Genomic DNA, 17007 nt, shown 5'->3' with positions numbered 1-17007 from the left:
GGCAGTACTATTTACAGTAGCCAAGACATGGAAGCAACCGAAGTGTCCATCAATAGATGAGTGGATAAATAAGATGTAGTATATGTATATACAGCAGGAAACTACTCAGTCATCAAAAGAATGAAATATTGCCATTTGCAGCAGCATGGATAGATTTAGAGATTATCATACTAAGTGAGTAAGTCAGAGAAAGACAAGTATTATATTACTTACATGTAGAATCTAAAATATGACACAAATGAATTTATCTGCAAAACAGGAACAGACTCACAGACTTAGAAAACAAACTTCCGGTTACAAAAGGGGAGCGGGTGTAAGGGAGGGATAAAGAAGGAGTTTGGGATTAACCGATACAAACCACTATATATAAAATAAACAAGGTCCTACCACATATCACAGGGAACTACATTCAATATCCTACAATAAATTCTAGCAGAAAAGAAAATGAAAAAATATATGCAACTGAGTCATGTCGCTGTATACCAGAAGCTACCATAACATTGTAAATCAACTATATTTCAATAAAAAAAATTTAAAAAGAAGACAATCTGAATTTGCCTCTAATCTTGGTCAATAAACAATGAGCACCTGGTCCCTTTCCCACCCGTTTAATCAATGTGTACTTGTCCCTATGGTGCCCTCCTCCTTTCCATGAGCAGTTAGTCCTTGTTCACATGTCCGCATATTGACATAGTTCCCACATTTAGTTTTTCATGGTCTATAGCATTCCATCCTGTCAATAATCCATAATTAACGAAAATGCATTTCGAAAGCTATCTGGGAAGGGCCATGCATGGGCAGACTGATAACAGAGAAACTGGTTGTGGGAAGATAAAAAATACATTTGCCTGGTGGGGGCATTTTATTTTTGGGAGCGAGAGGCATAGAAAATGTAACAGTGCAAACTGTTATGATGAAGCTCTTTCTTTGGCTCAGGCAGAGCCCTGGGCTGGCAATCTAGACACCTGGGTTCTGAGCTTGGCTGTTTGTTTTATTTGCTGTTTGTGTTTTTATAAGATACTTTCTTCCTCTGGTTCTCAGACTTTTCTCTTTTCGTTCTGATAGTCATAGACTCCATAACACTCCAGAGATGGAGGAATATTAGAGTTTACCTCATCTAACCCTCTTGCTTCGCAGAGGAGAAAGAAGTGAGCCCTGGAGGTCAAATGACCAGCCCAAGGTCAGAAAGTCAACCATGACTTTGCAGATGGCACCTCCGCCAGCCTCATGGTTGTGGGAATCATGTCAGACATGGAGGGTTTGGCACTCCCTTGAAGAAAGGCACGGCCAGCGCCTTCATTATTATTCACACCAGCCTAGCTTTGAACCCTCGGAGTGGAGTGTTTTTCCATCTGAGCTGTTGACATGCGCCTCCTGGATTCCTGCCTTTCCTTCTGGAGGCCCGATGGGCAGGTTTAAACAGGCTCTGTAGAAAGAAGGCGACCAGGGCTGCAAGGTTTCCATCTGAGCCTGGCGACCACCTTGCTTTTTTCCTGGATCCCGGCCCCCTGTCTCCTATCTTCCCCATCTGTGTGAGCTGTCTTTCACGTTGCCCTTGGAACAAGCCAGAGCACCACAGTGCCGCTGCTCTGCGTTGGCAGAGTCTATGCCCTGTTTGGCTTGTCACACGCATCTCACCATCTTGCTGTATTTCTGTCTCAGTTCCCAGAAGGCTCAGTGTGAACAAAGAGAGAGGCACAGGGGCTGGGGTGACGGGGCTGGGTGGGGCGTTGTGCCCCCCGGGAACCTGATCTGCTCAGAGACGCCACGGCCAGGGAACCCAGGTTCCGATGGAGCTTCCTTCAGGGAAACCGTCTGACTGTGCGGTATAGACTAGAAAGAGGCCCTGGGAGCAGGTTTTGTCCATTTACTGTTACCAGAATGGTAAAGAGCCAGTGAGGTCACTGATGCAGGGAGGGAGGAGACTCAGAAAGTGATAAGACCAGCTCAAGGGCGAGGGGGAGGGACGTAGGGCCGTCTGAGGTATGTGGAGTCCCCGTCCTTTCCTCCCTACAAGGTCTAGGGGAAGGGGCCTTGAAAGGAGAGGTGGGCAACCTGGGGGGGAGTGGGACAGAGCACAGAGGAAAGGGAAGATCACATCACACATCTTCAAGTTCAGAATTTTCTAAAGACCAAGATCAGAGAACATCAGAGGAAGGTTCCTCAAAGCTAGTGTTTTAGACTGAGGCTCTCTGAGTTATGTGCTTTGCCCAGTGTCCCCCTGACTGTTTCTTGTGTGTCTCTGATAAAAGACAGCTTTAATTCAGTGCAAAGAAGCACAGAAGGGGGAGGGAAATGGCAATGGGAGTGTAGGAATAGGGGCATCCAGGCTGGACGGGTGGCCTCCAGCCTCCCTGATATCTGAGGTCTGGGCTGTGTTCTGAGTCCCTCCTGCCCAGGCTTTCTTGAGACAGGGAAGTGGAATCATTGTCCCTGGAAGTTTCTTCATGGCCTGAATGGGCAGAGAGGTGGAAGGGGTGAAAAGAAAAATGGAAATAGGCCAGATTCCATCCCCTATGCCCACGTGCTGTCTCCCAGAGGGCCTGCATGTCTCCTTCCCTTTCCGTCTCCTCTTTGTCTTAGAGCAGGAGGTTGGCCTACTCACCTCTCTTCTCCTTGGCTGTCCTGGGTCCAGTCAGCTCTGAAATGGGAGCCTGGTTTTGAATCAGCACACCCGTTTCCACTTCTAGTGAAAGTTGCTCAGTCGTATCTGACTCTTTGTGACCCCATGGACTATACAGTTCATGGAATTCTCCAGCCAGAATCCTGGAGTGGGGAGCCTTTCCCTTCTCCAGGGGATCTTCCCAACCCAGGGATTCCATTTCTAAGACACTCTCAACTCTTCACATGAAAACAGTTTACAAAATAACCAATGCTGGAGCATGCAAAGGCTAAATAAATCTCAAGACCACATGGACTGTGTAATCCTGCTGTTCTTTCAAGTACCGGAGTGTCGGGTCCACCATCCATGAGGCTCCTCGCCCTCTTCCTCCTCGGGGCGACCCCAGCTCCCTCCTGCTTCACTCTTTCATCCTTTATCCTGGGGATGGGCTCCTCGGTCCTCCCAGCCCCTGCACATGCAGAACCGCCTCATCCTGGTTCTGTCTCCTAGTCGAGCAGAAGTCCTATTGGTTCTCTGTAGGTAGAAAAATGAGGACCTCAAGACTTGGGTGACCTTTGCTATGTTCTTTGGGAATGCTTCAGAAACTCTGCCCCCAACCACTGTAGATCACGTCCTGATATGGGGGAACTTAGAGAAAAGAGCTGTGGCTGAGTCTGGGGAAGTGGGGGTTTGCCCCATGGTGGACCCTTAAAGGAACCCAGCATGCCCCTCCTGTGGGCTGGACCTCTATAAAGCAGCTGCCTTCTTCACGCTCAAGTTTGGAATTGCTCACTCTCCTTCTACTGTTGCTCTCTGCTATTCCAAATGTACCCTCTCTGATTTCTTAATCCTTGCTGTTTCCATAGTTCCTTGAATCTGAAGCTGTCATTTTTTTCTTAAGTGGGGCTGATACGAGGGCCTCATTAAACCATCCAATGAGTAGTAGTGATGGTGGTATGCACAGAGGGCAGGGACTAAATGCCAGCTTATGACCCTAGGGGGTGTTTGTCAGGGGCTGTGTTGGGGAGGGGAAAATGGGAAGTTATTGTTTAATGGGTATAGAATTTCAGTTTTACAAGATGAAAAAACTTATGCAGATGGCTGCATAACAATGTGCATGTATTGAATAGCACTAAATGGTACACTTAAAAATGGTTAAGATGGTAAATTTTATGTCACATGTATTTTACCACAGTAAAAAAAAAAGAAAAAACAACTCATCAAAGTGGATGGATTTACAGATCATTTGCACTGAGTTTAGCTTCAGTGTTTGATAGTAGGTGATCTGTCTTTTCCTCACTGTGATGGTGAATTTTTTGGTGTCAGTTTAGTTAGGCTATGGTGCCCAGTTGTTTGGTCAAACACCATTCTAGGCATTGCTGCAAAGTTATGTTTTAGATGTGGTTAATATGCAGCCTGGATGGCATCACCAATGCAATGAACATGAGCTTGGGTAAACTTTGGGAGATGGTGAGGGACAGGGAGGCCTGGCATGCTGCAGTCCACGGGCTGCAAAGAGTCGGACACGACTGGGTGACTGAACAACAGCAGCAGCATTTACAATCGCAGACTTTGAGAAAGCAGGCTATCCTCCGTGGTACGGGTGGGCCTCATCTAACAGTTGAAAGCCTTAAGAGCAACACTCTGTTTTCTCAAAGAAGAAGAAATGCTTCCTATGCCTTTGGACCTGAGACTGTGGATCAACTCTTGCAGAAGTTGCAAGCCTGCCAGCTTGCCCTGCAGATTTCAGACTTGGCAGCTTCTACAATTGTGTGAACTGATTCCTTAAAATTTCTCTATCTACCTCCCTATCCACACACACACCCTCAGACACACACACTTCCTGTTGGTCTAGTTCTGCTGCTGCTGCTGCTGCTAAGTCGCTTCAGTCGTGTCCGACTCTGTGCGACCCCATAGACGGCAGCCACCAGGCTCCCCTATCCCTGGGATTCTCCAGGCAAGAACACTGGAGTGGGTTGCCATTTCCTTCTCTAGTTCTGGTTCTCTGGAAAACCTTGAATAACACACTCACCTGAAACCAGCTGCGGATGGAGGTCCTCAGATATCCAGAGGGGAAACAGGAGGGACCCTCCTCCCAGGTCTGCTGAGCGTTGCATTCCCTCTCCTCCTCTGCTTCCTCTGGGACTTGGTCCCTGGAAACGCCCTCTGCTTCCAGCCTACTTGCCCCTCTCTGTTACCCCTGCCTTGGGCCTGGGAGTTGTCCTGCCGTCAGCTCTTGGAGTGTCTATTCCTATGAAGTCCCTGACACTTTTGGACCCTGATCACAGTGAGGCTTTCTGGCAGCCATCTCCTGACTTTGTGGGCACATGGACTCTGTCTGTGGATTTAGCACATGCAGATTTGGTTTGATCCATTCCCCTGTTCCCCTTTGCATTTACCTGGAGCTTATTTACCGGCTGGCTCCTAAGTGGTTCTGCCTTTGGGTAAAGCCTTAATTCATCTCCTGTTTTCCTTGGTCAGCAACCATGCCTAGTTTCCTAAGGGCTTTACTCTCGGGCACCAACTTTTATGGCTGAAATCTATGAGCATTAATTCTGCTTCTTCCCACAGCCAGATAGAGACCCTCAGAGCCTCTGGTAGGTCCCCCTGGACTGCCTGTAAAAGGAGGGTGGATGGCTAATTCTCTCTTTCTTTCTCTCTCATTTACCTATTACAATATTTATGGAGTTCATTATATACGTTATCTTATTTAACCTTTGCAAAACCCTTATTTAATACAGATAATCCCCATTTTATAGATTTGAAAACTGATATACAGCAAGGTTATGTGACTTGCCCCGGGCCATGCATCTTGGGAATGGAATTTAACCCGAGGCAATCTGAATCCAAGGCCTGTGCTCTTAGCCGGGGATACATGAAAACTTGCCGTTAGAAAAGATGGGGTGAGTGAGGAATAAAAGAGTTAGAGGCATAAAGCGAAGTGAGGAATAAGATAAATATTATAATAGGATGCAGAAAATCCTGCCCATGTGCTACCAGGGGGCCATGGACTTAGCTCCCAGTTCCTAGCGGCCAACACTCGCTGGGCAGGGAGGTTTGGCAGCACATGGCATCGCCCTAATCAAGCACAGACCCCCCCAGCAGCGCCCACTTCCCTAAAATCTCGTGAGCGGCTTATCATGAAGGGTTCCCCACAAACCGAAGGACCCAGCTCTCTGAGAATCCTAGGCCTGCAGCTGACACCCTTATTTTGCACTTGTGGTAAACATGAGATCTAATTCCCACTAAGAAAAAGGAGGAGTCTTCCTGTCTTAGGATAGTGATGAGTGTCTGAGAAAGGTCGCAACTTTAAGACTTAGTTTGTCCCCCTTTGCCTAGCAGAGCCAGGTTTAGTGTTGTTCTCACTACAAGTGATGGGTAGACAGGGATTGCATGAGCGATTGTGGCTAGTAACGGATGCTGAAGAGTGCGCTCATAGCACTTGCCTGTTACAAGGCCACGGATCAAGGCCTGGGAAGACTTTCAAGTGTTAAATGGTTCTAGAGCGAATGGAAGGCAGTGTTGTGCAGTGGAAAGAGCAGAGTAGCTGTGTGACCTTAAACAAATCCTTTAACCTCTCTGCTCCTCAGACTATAAAAGTGGAATCTGCCTATCACAGGAGACTGAGCGACCCTGAAAGAGAGGATGCTTCAGTGTCTGCAATAAGGAGGTGGTTCACAGCACCCTATCATTTCATCGTTCATCATTCAGAACTTTCTGATTGGGCACCTGCTATAGGTCCATCTGGTGTGCCCTGTGCTCTGTCCTGGGACGAAAACCATGAGCGGGACAGACAGATGCCTGGTGGGTTCCCTCCTCTGCGATTTCCTCCTTCCCTGAGGATAGTAGTTCCTGCAGCAGATATTTAATAACGGCGGTGCCTCAAGTTCAAGTTGCTGAGGGGAGACATGGGGAGGGGGCGTGGAAAGAAGATTGGAGAAAGTCTGGGGTACAAGACTCCTTGCAGAGAAATGGCCTCCTCCATCCAGCCCATATGGGCCTGCATCCCAGCCCAGTGGACCCCAAGGTCCCCAGGCGGCAGTGGCGGAAGGCGGTCTCGTTTAACTGCCCCACACCGCCGAGCCTCCAGGAGCTGGTCGGGGCCATGCCAGTGCTTCTGCTGAGGAAGGATTATAGCTTTGTCAGTGTGGTGAAGCAGAGTGCCTCCAGCACTCAAGGTCTGCATTCAGAAGGGAAGCGGAGGATGATTTAACGTTAGCCAAACAGCCTGCTGCACTCGCAACAAAACCCTGCGTGCAATTGAAAGCGATGCACTAGTTACACACAGGCCTGGGCGACATGATCTCCTGGCTCTCCAGGCTGTTGTGCTTGCATTTTCTCACCCTCAGGACCAGCACTGTCATCTCTCCACTCTCGCCAGGAGCGCGTGTGTGCATGTGTGTGTGTGTGTGTGCAGCCCCTAAACTCAGAGGCTGCAGAATAGGCACTGAAATATCTTCATAGGAAGAGACAATTCATAGGAATTGTCTCTCCAAATCTACAATAATCCCATAACTCTAGCATGCTCTAGATTTATCAACATGCACTTGTTGATATGATTTTGTTTTTCAAAATCACTGTGAAATCATTTCAAAAAATTTTTTGAAATCAAAATTTCCTGGGCCCCATTCGTACATGCGTGGTCTGTCCATATAAAACTGGGCTGTCCCCGAGATCAGGGTCTGTGTCTCCCCTGTCTGGCTGGAGTCACCCTGAAGGCAGGGGCTGTCTCTGCCATCAGATTGGAGACTCTCTGAAGGTGAGGACTGTGTCTTATCCTTAAGGATCCTCCCCTCTTAGTGCTGGGGGTGAGGCTGTGGGCCCACACACAGTTCTGATCTCGTGGCAGGGGAGAGCGGTGGTTTCCTGGCATGCTCAGTTGAGATGTCAAATTGACGAGTTATCCTCATCTGCTCCTTTCAGCAGCTGAGAGTGGAAGTGTCACCCACACACTCTGGAACACGAGAAAGCAAAATGGGGAAAGAGAGGTGGATGGGACAAGGCACCCTCAGGACAGGCCAAACCTCAGCTGCCTACCTGTAGGCCTCTTTGCCTCTGGACTCCACACCAGCCTGAACTGCTTTAACCCCAGGCCGCTCCCCTGGGCTGGATCTAAAAGTACATGCTATCTGTCCTCTTTCCCTTGATCCACCCTTAATCCTGCAACTGAGAATTAAAAAAAAAAAAAAAAAAAAACAGCCCATAAAATTCCTCCAAGGCCCTGCTGAGACCCTCCTTTTTCGGAATCCTTATGATTCTCAGGCTGATGAGGGCAAAGGTTATGTCTTTCTTATTTCATGTTTCATCCCCCAGCACTTACCACAACGCCGGGCTATGGTAGGTGCTTAAAATGTTTAATACAAAGAAATGAATGCAATTTTCAGGAAGCACTGAGGGTGGATTTCCTCCTTTGGAGACCTCTTTCACCCCTAGGAAAGTACCTCAATCTCAGATCTGCACTGTCAGCCTCTTGATGGAGAAAAGCAATGTTCTGGGTCTTGGGGCTAGGGGGCAGTGTTCACCTATGGGTACAATCCAGAGTGTGTGTGTGTGTGTGTGTGTGTGTGTGTGTGTGTTGACACTGATAAGTGGACATTAATAAGCTCCAGCTCGAGAGTGTGTGTGTGTGTGTGTGTGTGTGTGTTGACACTGATAAGTGGACATTCATAAGCTCCAGCTCCAGAGAGAATTCTAGGAGTCCCTCAAAACAACTTAGCTCATCTTCCCACGAGCAACTTAAACATGCCCTTGAAACGTTATTCTGCATACATGCTACCAAACAACCACGTTTCTTTGAAGATATAAGGTTTTTTATCCAGTAAACTTTATTTATATATAACAACAGTACAAATTGTGTCCTTGGCTTGCAAAATAGGAGTGTTTCATATTTACAATAGGTACACAATAATATATTAGAATAACAAAAAAACCCCATTTTATTGGAACATTTTAAATACGTAATTTTCTTACAGCTTTTATTCCACAACACCTGTAAAAACAACAAAACCAGACAGCTATTATTCTATTTTCTTAAAAATATATATATATATATAATACAGATTCCAGTGTGTCAAGAAGAGTGGGTTTGGGAAGGAGCAGTTGAGGGGAGAGGCAGGCGGGCTCAGGTCCCTAGTCTCGTGGTCTAAAGAGCTTGTCCCCCCGTCCCTGACACTCCTGGCAACATCTGCTCTGCAGGGGGAACCACGTTCCAGCACGTTCTCCTGCCGTGATGCCGACACGGAGCGCACAGGAGGCCAGAGTCAGGGCTGTGACCGAAATCCGGGCGGGCCTCCCTTCCCCTTGAGGCCGCAGCACAAAGGACAGAGGGGAATGCAGTGAGCATGTCCACCAAGACTCTCCAGTTTGCTGACGGGCTGAGGCCCTGTCTCCCAGGACCTCCCTAATACCAGGGGTGAAACTTCGTCTCTCATCCGTGACATCGTGGGCCCCAGAGGCTACACCTTCACTCTTGGGGAAACTGGCAGAAAGGGAAGAGGTTGGGGAAGACAGGCGGGGTGACGAAGAGGATGCTGCCACCTTCTCAAAGCTTCTTCCTGAGACGAGGCACCAGAAGGCCCTGAACCCATGGGGTCCGCTTCCACTGGCCCGGGTCCGCTAAACTCCTCTGCGTCCTCTCACCCACAGAGCTCCCTCTCCTGAGTCTCAGTTCTTTCCCGTCCATGGCCAGGCCCCAGGAGCCTGAGTCAGGACACAGCGTGGCAAGGAACAGCAGGCCCCCCTCTGGGGCAGCTGCTGGCTCAGTATTTGCCGCGGGTTAACAGACTGAAGGCGGGAGAAGGGGACAACAGAGAATGAGATGGCTGGATGGCATCACCGACTTGATGGACATGAGTTTGAGCAAACTCCGGGAGTTGGTGATGGACAGGGAGGCCCGGCGTGCTGCGGTCCATGGGGTTGTGAGAATCGGACACGACTGAGCGACTGAACTGAACTGAGTGGGGGCAGGTGTGGCAACCAGGATGCGCCTGGAGGCTGATCAGCCAGAGGCTTCTAGAAACATTCCTTATTTGTGCTGCCCAGACCATTGCAGTCCAGCCCACCCCGTCCACTGCTTCTGCTTCGTGCTCAGCAGGGCCAGGGGCCTTGACTATTATTTCTTGTCCTCATTTGGCGGAAATGGAGGAAGGTCAGGAGCTCAAGCGGCAGGCAGAGGGCCACCAGAAGAGATGGCAGCGGCGGGGACAAGAAAGGTCCTTGTGGCTGGAGGACTGTCCCCGGAAGCAGGTAAGGCAGCTGGGTCAGTCAGCTTTCTTCCACCTTCCCACTCCCCTTTCCTCCAAAACGCGTGCCCTCTGCAGGTCTGGGAGGAGGGCTGAGGTGGTGATGGGAGCCAGCAAGTGGAAGAATGTCCGTGCGCTAGAAGGAGGTCCTTCTCAGTCTGGATCACTCCTCAGCACCGGGAGCAGGGCCCGGGGAACAGCCTCAGCTCAGGAACGCTCTCTGAATGAACGAACACATGCAGGGAACAGCTCCATCCTGAGAGGGAGGCTCCCAGGGGCTCCTTGCTTTCAATGACTGAACTTTCCAAGGATGGGGAGCGCTCCGCCAGAAGTGGATCAGAGATGGTTCTGAGCTGGGCCGGAGCAGGGTGACGGGAGTGGGGGGTAGGCCTGGAAGCCCCGGAGCCCCTGTGGAGGTTGGGAGGCGGCAGCAGGCCAGCTGGAGGGGCTCAGGCCAGCTCGCCCATCTCGTGGCGAGCGTGGACACCCTCTGTCTTGCCAAGCGCATTTTCTAGGGTGCTTGCCCTTTTCTGGTTAACTGTCTCTTGTGCACTTCAGTGAAACAAGATGGATCTGGATCAAACTTTCAGAGAGAGCAGGCTCTCTCAGCTTCCCTCTGAGATGGATGGCTTTGCGTAGGGGCAGAGGCCGTGACTTGAACACTTATTCCTTACGCGAGGTTAGGACATCTCCGCGTTGGATGACAGTGAGGAGGGAGGTCCTCTCCTCCCATCCCGCAGGGCATGGACTCTTGGTGACCCAAAGCCAAGCAAGGCTCTCCAACCTTACATCCTCACGGCCTGACTTGAATCCTGTGTAGTTTTCCTTGATCTTCCTTCCTTCTTTAGGGATGCCTCCTGCCACCTCCTTCGCCAGCCCCCCTTCCCCAGTCCTCCTGAGGAATCCTGAGAAAGGCAGTGGAACCTCTCGTGTGAGCTCTGGTGCCTCTCCTGTCTACTCTCTGAGCTGCCATCCCCCTACCATTCTCCCACTCCCCCCCAGACCATCAAGGACGCAGCCCCGGGGCGGTGAGTGGTCACCAAAAGTAGCTGCTGGGAAACAGCGGGTAGACGCACAGAGGTCAGGGTTGGTCATGACGCAGCTGAGATGTCTAGCTTTTACTTCTTGGTGGAGCAAAGCCCGAGGTGCCGGTCTAAGCAGCGGTGTGACCATACCACCTTCATTCGGAGCTCAGAAGCAAATGAGGGGAGGGGCTGAACTCTTCTGTGGGCAGCACAGAGCCCCCCGCTCACGCTCCCCTTGCCAGTATCTCCTCGCATTTCAGCTTACATCGTGGGCTCTGAGCTGATAAGCTTTGGGTGCTATGAAGGGCAAACACTTTGGCTTAGTGCAGAAGGCCAGTCATTAGGATTTCTTTCAGCTATTAGCAGGGCCCAGAGAAACTTTTAGCAGAAGTGGATTATCAGAAGGAAGCGGTCCTGGCATGGCTGGTTGTGAATTATAATGAAAACAGCGCATTTCCTGAGTATTTTGCTGAATGCTTTTCTTGTCCCATTTGTCAGCCGCATTCAGGCAAGAAACTGGAGCTGAGGCGACCCGGCAATGTCTGCTGCGTGGTGAGCACAGCGATCCAAAGCCACACGCCAGCCGTGGGAGCCAGCCCTCCGAGCTCCCCCTCCCCTGGCCCCTTCCTGGCAATCCAGTGTGGTCAGCAGAGTCTCTGGAAACTGGAAGGGTTTGGAGGTAAATGCGGGCCCAGAGGAGCCAGGGCCCAGAGTTAATTACAGAGGAAGTGACCCTGGTCTGGTCTCCCCGGTCCCACTTCCCAGCACTGTGGCCCCTCGCAGAGCAGGGCAGACGGGACCTCTCCAGCGGCCTCTCTTCCCATACCTCGCCTTCCTCTTGTCCTTCCCACTCTCTCTGAGGCTGCCTGCAGAGAACTTGGAGCTGGCTGCTTGGATCCGCGCCAGGGTGGGAGGCCTGGAAGCTGGTGGCTGTCCGATCACAGGGCCCTGCACCAGTGTTGGTGGGGGCGGTCCTTCCCTGGGATGCCCCCACTGCCTTCCACGGGGCCTCTGGATCAGGGCGTGGAGCTTTGGTCTCTTTGTCTGGAAACAACACTCAGGACGGCTGGGCATCCACGGATTTAGGTGTCAGCAAGAAAGACAGAAGCCCAGTGAGAAGCCACCCACTTGTCCTTCGAACTCATGAGGACGCGAGAGGCAGAGGGAGGGAGAGAGGCAGAAGACGCAGCCTGGGGATGCTATAGTCCTCTCTACTGCGGCCCGTGCTCAGACCATCAGGAGTGTCCACACACGAGTGAAGGGTCGTCTCCCCTCTCTAGGCACGAGAGAATAAAACAAAGAAAGCACAACAATAAATACTGCAGCTTCTTGAACCTATGCTCTTCAAGTATTGCTTGCTGTAAACAGTGTTTGAATTTTGTTTTCTTTTTAATCATAAGAAACCATGGGCAGACTGGAGCAGAGTCTGAACGCCCATGTCCCCCAGTCGGATCCCGAACGGAACCTCTGGAGGCCTGGCCCCCGATACTCCAGGGCCCTGCCCCCGGGGAGCCCGGTTTACGATGGGGATGGATAAAAGGCAGAGCTGCCCAGCATCCTTCGGGAGACCAGGTGTCCCCTCTGGGAGTCACTGTAGGGAAACCCAAAGGAAAAGTACCAATATCAGCTCCTCGCTTGTTGGGGTTTGGGTTTAAAGAAAACAACCAAACAGGAGCAAAAAGCATGGGTGCTCTTGAGACACACACGTCCACTGGAGAAGAGAACACATGGATGCGCGGATATAAAGCTCAGCTTGCTGTCAGCAGGGTGGAGCCCGATGGCTCTGCCGTTTGTGCAAAGTCCCACCTTCCCCACCTCTTCTGACTTCATTGGCCTGTCGTCCTTCGGAGTGTTTGGTGTCAACTTGTGCTCATTCTTCTCCTCCTCACTCCTTAGACAAAGATTTCGAGGGCAAGGAAACAGTAATTTTCTCTCAGCATCTCTTTGTAGGCTTTTTTTCCAGTTGTTGGGAACCAGGAGTTGTGTGAGGAAGGAGGGATGGGGGCAAAAGAAGGAAGGGGGACAGAAAGCAGAATTAAACCAAAGTTGGACGGGATGAACAGGGAGGCTTTTTGTTTTATTTCTGGTTTTCCTTTTTCTTAAAAAAAAAAATTAAATAAAGTTCTCATTATTTCCCCAATATACATCAAATGAGTTTTCATGCAAAGCAGCAGTCACAGAGGCAGAACCCTGCCCAGATGCGCCTCTCAGCTTGAAGAACCACCTTCTCTGTGCCCCTGCGTCCCTCTTGTCGTGGGTAGCTGTGATGCCCCTGGTCTCTCCCTGCAGGGACCAGCTGGGACGAAACTTGGCTGGCGTGGGGAGAGGGGCCCTCCCCTCTCCCCGGGGTTAGGGTCTCAGGGGACAGCAAGTTCTGGGGCCTGACCCCCTTCACTTGTCCTTCCTTCTGAGACGCCCAGTGTGACAGTGTTTGTGGGTCCCTCTTCCCAGGAACGGGAGGCTCCATCTCTCAGCTCTCAATGGACATGGCGTTGATGAGCTGCTCCACCTTGTACGCCAGCCGCTGGCGCCGCGCCTGCTCGTCCTGCTCTAGCGCCCCGATGAGCTGAGGGACGAAAACAACGGTGGGGCAGGTTCAGCACTCAGCATACAAGACCGCTTTCCCCACACCCTTCATCCTTCCATCTGCCTTTCCATCCTGCCCAACGGACACAACTCTAAACAATGCAGATGATTACCTGAACAGGTGCATGATATACATATGTGTGTGTATGCATGCATTTATCTAAAGCTTTTAAAACATCTGGCATACAGGAAGTGCTGTGCAGGTGTTAGCTATTACTATGACTACCACTACTATTGCTCTTTTCAGATACGACGCTGATCCATGACTTGTTGTCCTGAAGTCATCCTCTGCAGGATCTAGCCATGTCCACCTGTCTGTCCGAAATAGTTCAGCTGACAGCTTCTGCCCAGCTGCAAAGAGTAGTCTGATTTGCTGTTTCAGAAGGGATGAAATTCATCATCTACTTTGAACTGGGCAACAATGACGACATTCAATGAAAGTACTACGTGTTGCATTAACAACGAAGACGAGACAAAATAAGGTGTGAGAAAGCACAGGATGAATCAGGAGAGGATAGGTTGCCTTCCAAAGGAAGAGCGGGTGGCTTTTTGACTCTGAATGTTTTCAGAATTACCACCCATTGCTGCTGTTTACGGACGGAACCCGGCTTTCTGGTTGACCTGCGGGGCGCTCTGGGTGCGGGTTTCTGCCTCACCTCTTCGCTGTACTTGCTGACGTACGAGTAGATCTCATTGAGGGCACTCAGCATGTTGAACTCCACGGCATGCAGGCGGGACTGCTCGGCGAGGTAGGCGTTCATGTCCTGGTCGCTGATGGCGGGTAGCTTGGCGATGTCTGCATAGTATCTGCCGGAGAGAGGACAGGCTCCTTGGTGAGGGGCTCAGCAACGGCTCGCCTATCTGTACCCTGACCCCAGGACCCCAGAGAGGATGGGTGTACCCAGGCTGCTTCCCTGTTTCTCTTCTAATGAAGCTTGCTCTAGCCTCTGCTCTCAAGCTAAGTTTGGGGCCTGGAGACTTGTTCTCCCTCAGCCCAGAGTCTGCAATGCTGTGACCAGACTCTCAGTGTTCACATTCCAGTTCAGTGCCCTGTTAGCTGTGTGTCCTTGGGTAAGTCACTTGGCATCTCTGCTTCAGTGGCCTCCTCAGTGAAAAGGGGATGCTAATAAGACCTACTTCACAGCTCTGCTGGGTATTTTAGTGAGACGATACATACAACGTCTTCATCAAAGTGATGGCTGCTTAGCATGTGCTCGGTAAAGGGTGATCAGAATGCTAAATCGGACTCAGAGGGTGCAAAGCTCCCCTTTCCTCCCCCAGCAGGAACTCTGGGCAAGGGAGAAAAAGATGAGCTTGAGATCTGGAAGGGACCACAAGCACGGCTTTGAGTCCTTGGTCAGTGGTGCCCAGAGGAGGGAATGAAGCAGGCACTGGGGGCTGGGCCGGTCCTCGGGATGCTACTGACCTCTCCACCCAGCTCTTGTAGCTGGGGATGTCCTTGGCATAGAGCAGCTTGTTGGAAGGGGAGTCCTTGCCCAGCCGGTGCTCTGAGGTCGAGCAAGAGTCCATGAAGGTCTGGGCTACCACGGAGAGGCAGGCGTCCGTGATGCTGCCCTTGTGGATGTCAAACACAAACTGGGGGTTCTTGATCACGTTCACCCAGAAGCGCAGAGGGAGGCTGGAGGAGAGGGAAGAGGGGTCTCTGAGGGCTGCATCCGGGCCCGGCCCCGTGCCGTCCACTAACGTTCCTCCCAACCCCACCAGTGCACAATTCTCTCCGAAGGGCGAGGGAATGGAGTCACAGAAAACCGGTCCAGCCAGGGCTGCTAATTTAGCCTGAGCTTTGACTGACACTGGAAGAGAAGGAGCCCCACTGTGCCCTAACGGGGCACTGACCTCGTCCTTCAAAAGCTCTGAGGCGGGCGTGGGTGGCTTGGCTCCCTCCTGGAGGTCTTTGCCAAAGACCCCTGTGCCCCCGGGGGAACCCAAGCTCAGAGGGCCTGCAGCGCTTTCTCAGAGCCTCAGACAAAGCCCCCAGGCTCCCAGAGGCCCCTTCCCGGTGCCCGCGGCCATTGTCCGGAAGGATGGGGCGGCAGCCCCAGCCTCGGAGTGGGCACAAAGGCCCCACCTGGGTTCCCCGCCCAGCCGGCCGCTTCCCAGGGCTGGCCCCGCCGGGCTGGGTGGAGGAATGGGCTCCCCTGGGGGCAGCTCTTTCAGGGCGCTCCCCAGGGCGTTCTCGGCTCCGGGCAGGGGCAGAGGCAGAAGAGGAGGCCATTGTTGGCACGCTGGGAATGACTCGCTGGGGCTCCGAGTTTTTCCCACCCCGAGAGCAACTGATCAGTCGTTAGGAGAATTCTTTCTGCGACTCGGGGAATTTATAATCAGAGGAGAATGCGTTTTCTCTGCTCCCTTGGCCGTGAGGAGGATAAGCCCATTTATTCCCCTTCAAAACCAGAACAGCTGCTGTTTCTGTGGCCTTTTCCAACTTGGCCCTCCTCTCCAGCCGCCCGCCGGCCCTTAACTCTTTGGGCTCCTCGGTGCAGTGAGCTCTGTCCGCCTCTTGTCCTCTGGGCCGACCTCCCCTCCCTCTCTCCTTCCTGTCTCTTGACTCTCCTGGACCCAAACCTTCCCAAATGTCTCCGTGCCCCATGCCAAGTGTTGGGAAAGATCAGTTTTGCCCAGAGGCAAGGCCTTCCATTAGGATTTCCACCTATCTTTGCAGTGAATTGGGGGCTCCTTCATTTAACCTGAAGGAGGGTGGCCTGGGCGGAGACATGGCTCCTCTGGCCCACCCTCCCTTCCCCCAGCAGCTCTGGAAACTTCCAGTGTTCTCTCCTTGGACACTGGGTATCTGAGGTCTGGCTAAGGGGACTCTCCCTGCCACAACCCCAGGGGAGGGTGTTTCTATGACTTGGCCAGAAACAGAAGGAGCAGAGAGGACACTCCAGAACTTTCTCTTGATGTCCTTGAAATCATGCTGGGCTGGGCTGGGGGTGGCGATGGGGGGGAACTCCAAAGCCATGGAACAGCCGCGGCCTGGGCCCTGGGAATGCGGATGAGTGGCTGGTCTCAGGGACCTGTCCTGGGGGGCTCCACACCGTGAGACCACCAGAGCCTCTTCATTTCGCTCCGCTGTGATCAAGAGCTGCGGCCTCTGGAGGGCTTGGCAGCCACAAGACCCCGGAAAGGGAGGAATAGGTGGGGTCTGGGGCTGGGTTCTCCCCCCAGTGTTTGGCTGGTTGCTAGGACTTTGGATTCCTAAATAACAGCCGGGGCCCATCTGTGCCGGCTCTGTTTTCCGAGGAGAGGGCTGAGTCCAGACAGCTGTGTAGGCGGCCTGCCCAACCCCAGGCCTGGCCCTCCTCTCTGCCCTCTCTGCGCTCCTTCCTGGGGGAAGGTCTGTGCTCTGGCTCTCGGACAGGCGCGGTGGGACCTGAGGGCCCATCTTCAGCGTGGTCTGTGATCCAGGTTCAAAACCCAGCAGAGAGACGTCTTGTGCGAAGGGCCCGGGGGAGCCGTCTCTCCCCCTGCTGGGTCTGCCCGCGGAGGGCCCCTCCAGGGACAGAGTCAGGCCCGCGGGACGTCCTGCCCG

The 17007-nt window shown here is 52.1% G+C and overlaps 1 protein-coding gene across 1 annotated transcript in view; it reads right to left on the bottom strand.

Annotated features, from left to right (window-relative positions):
- Window positions 1–12924: 12924 nt before the first annotated feature.
- The window catches only part of PLXNA2 (plexin A2), a 224444-nt gene continuing 220361 nt past the window's right edge, over window positions 12925–17007 (bottom strand). The window contains exons 30-32 of the mRNA XM_061161050.1: window positions 14881–15093; window positions 14111–14261; window positions 12925–13434 (exon numbers count right to left, since the gene is read on the bottom strand). Of these exons, the coding sequence (XP_061017033.1) occupies window positions 13339–13434; window positions 14111–14261; window positions 14881–15093 (460 nt within the window). The 3' untranslated portion in view covers window positions 12925–13338. The remainder of the gene's footprint in view (window positions 13435–14110; window positions 14262–14880; window positions 15094–17007) is intronic.

Source organism: Dama dama, chromosome 14 (genome assembly GCF_033118175.1).
Source record: "Dama dama isolate Ldn47 chromosome 14, ASM3311817v1, whole genome shotgun sequence".
NCBI classification, from domain to species: Eukaryota; Metazoa; Chordata; class Mammalia; order Artiodactyla; family Cervidae; genus Dama; species Dama dama.
The sequence above is the reverse complement of the archived record's forward strand: the minus strand, read 5'-3'. Positions and strand labels throughout refer to the sequence as shown.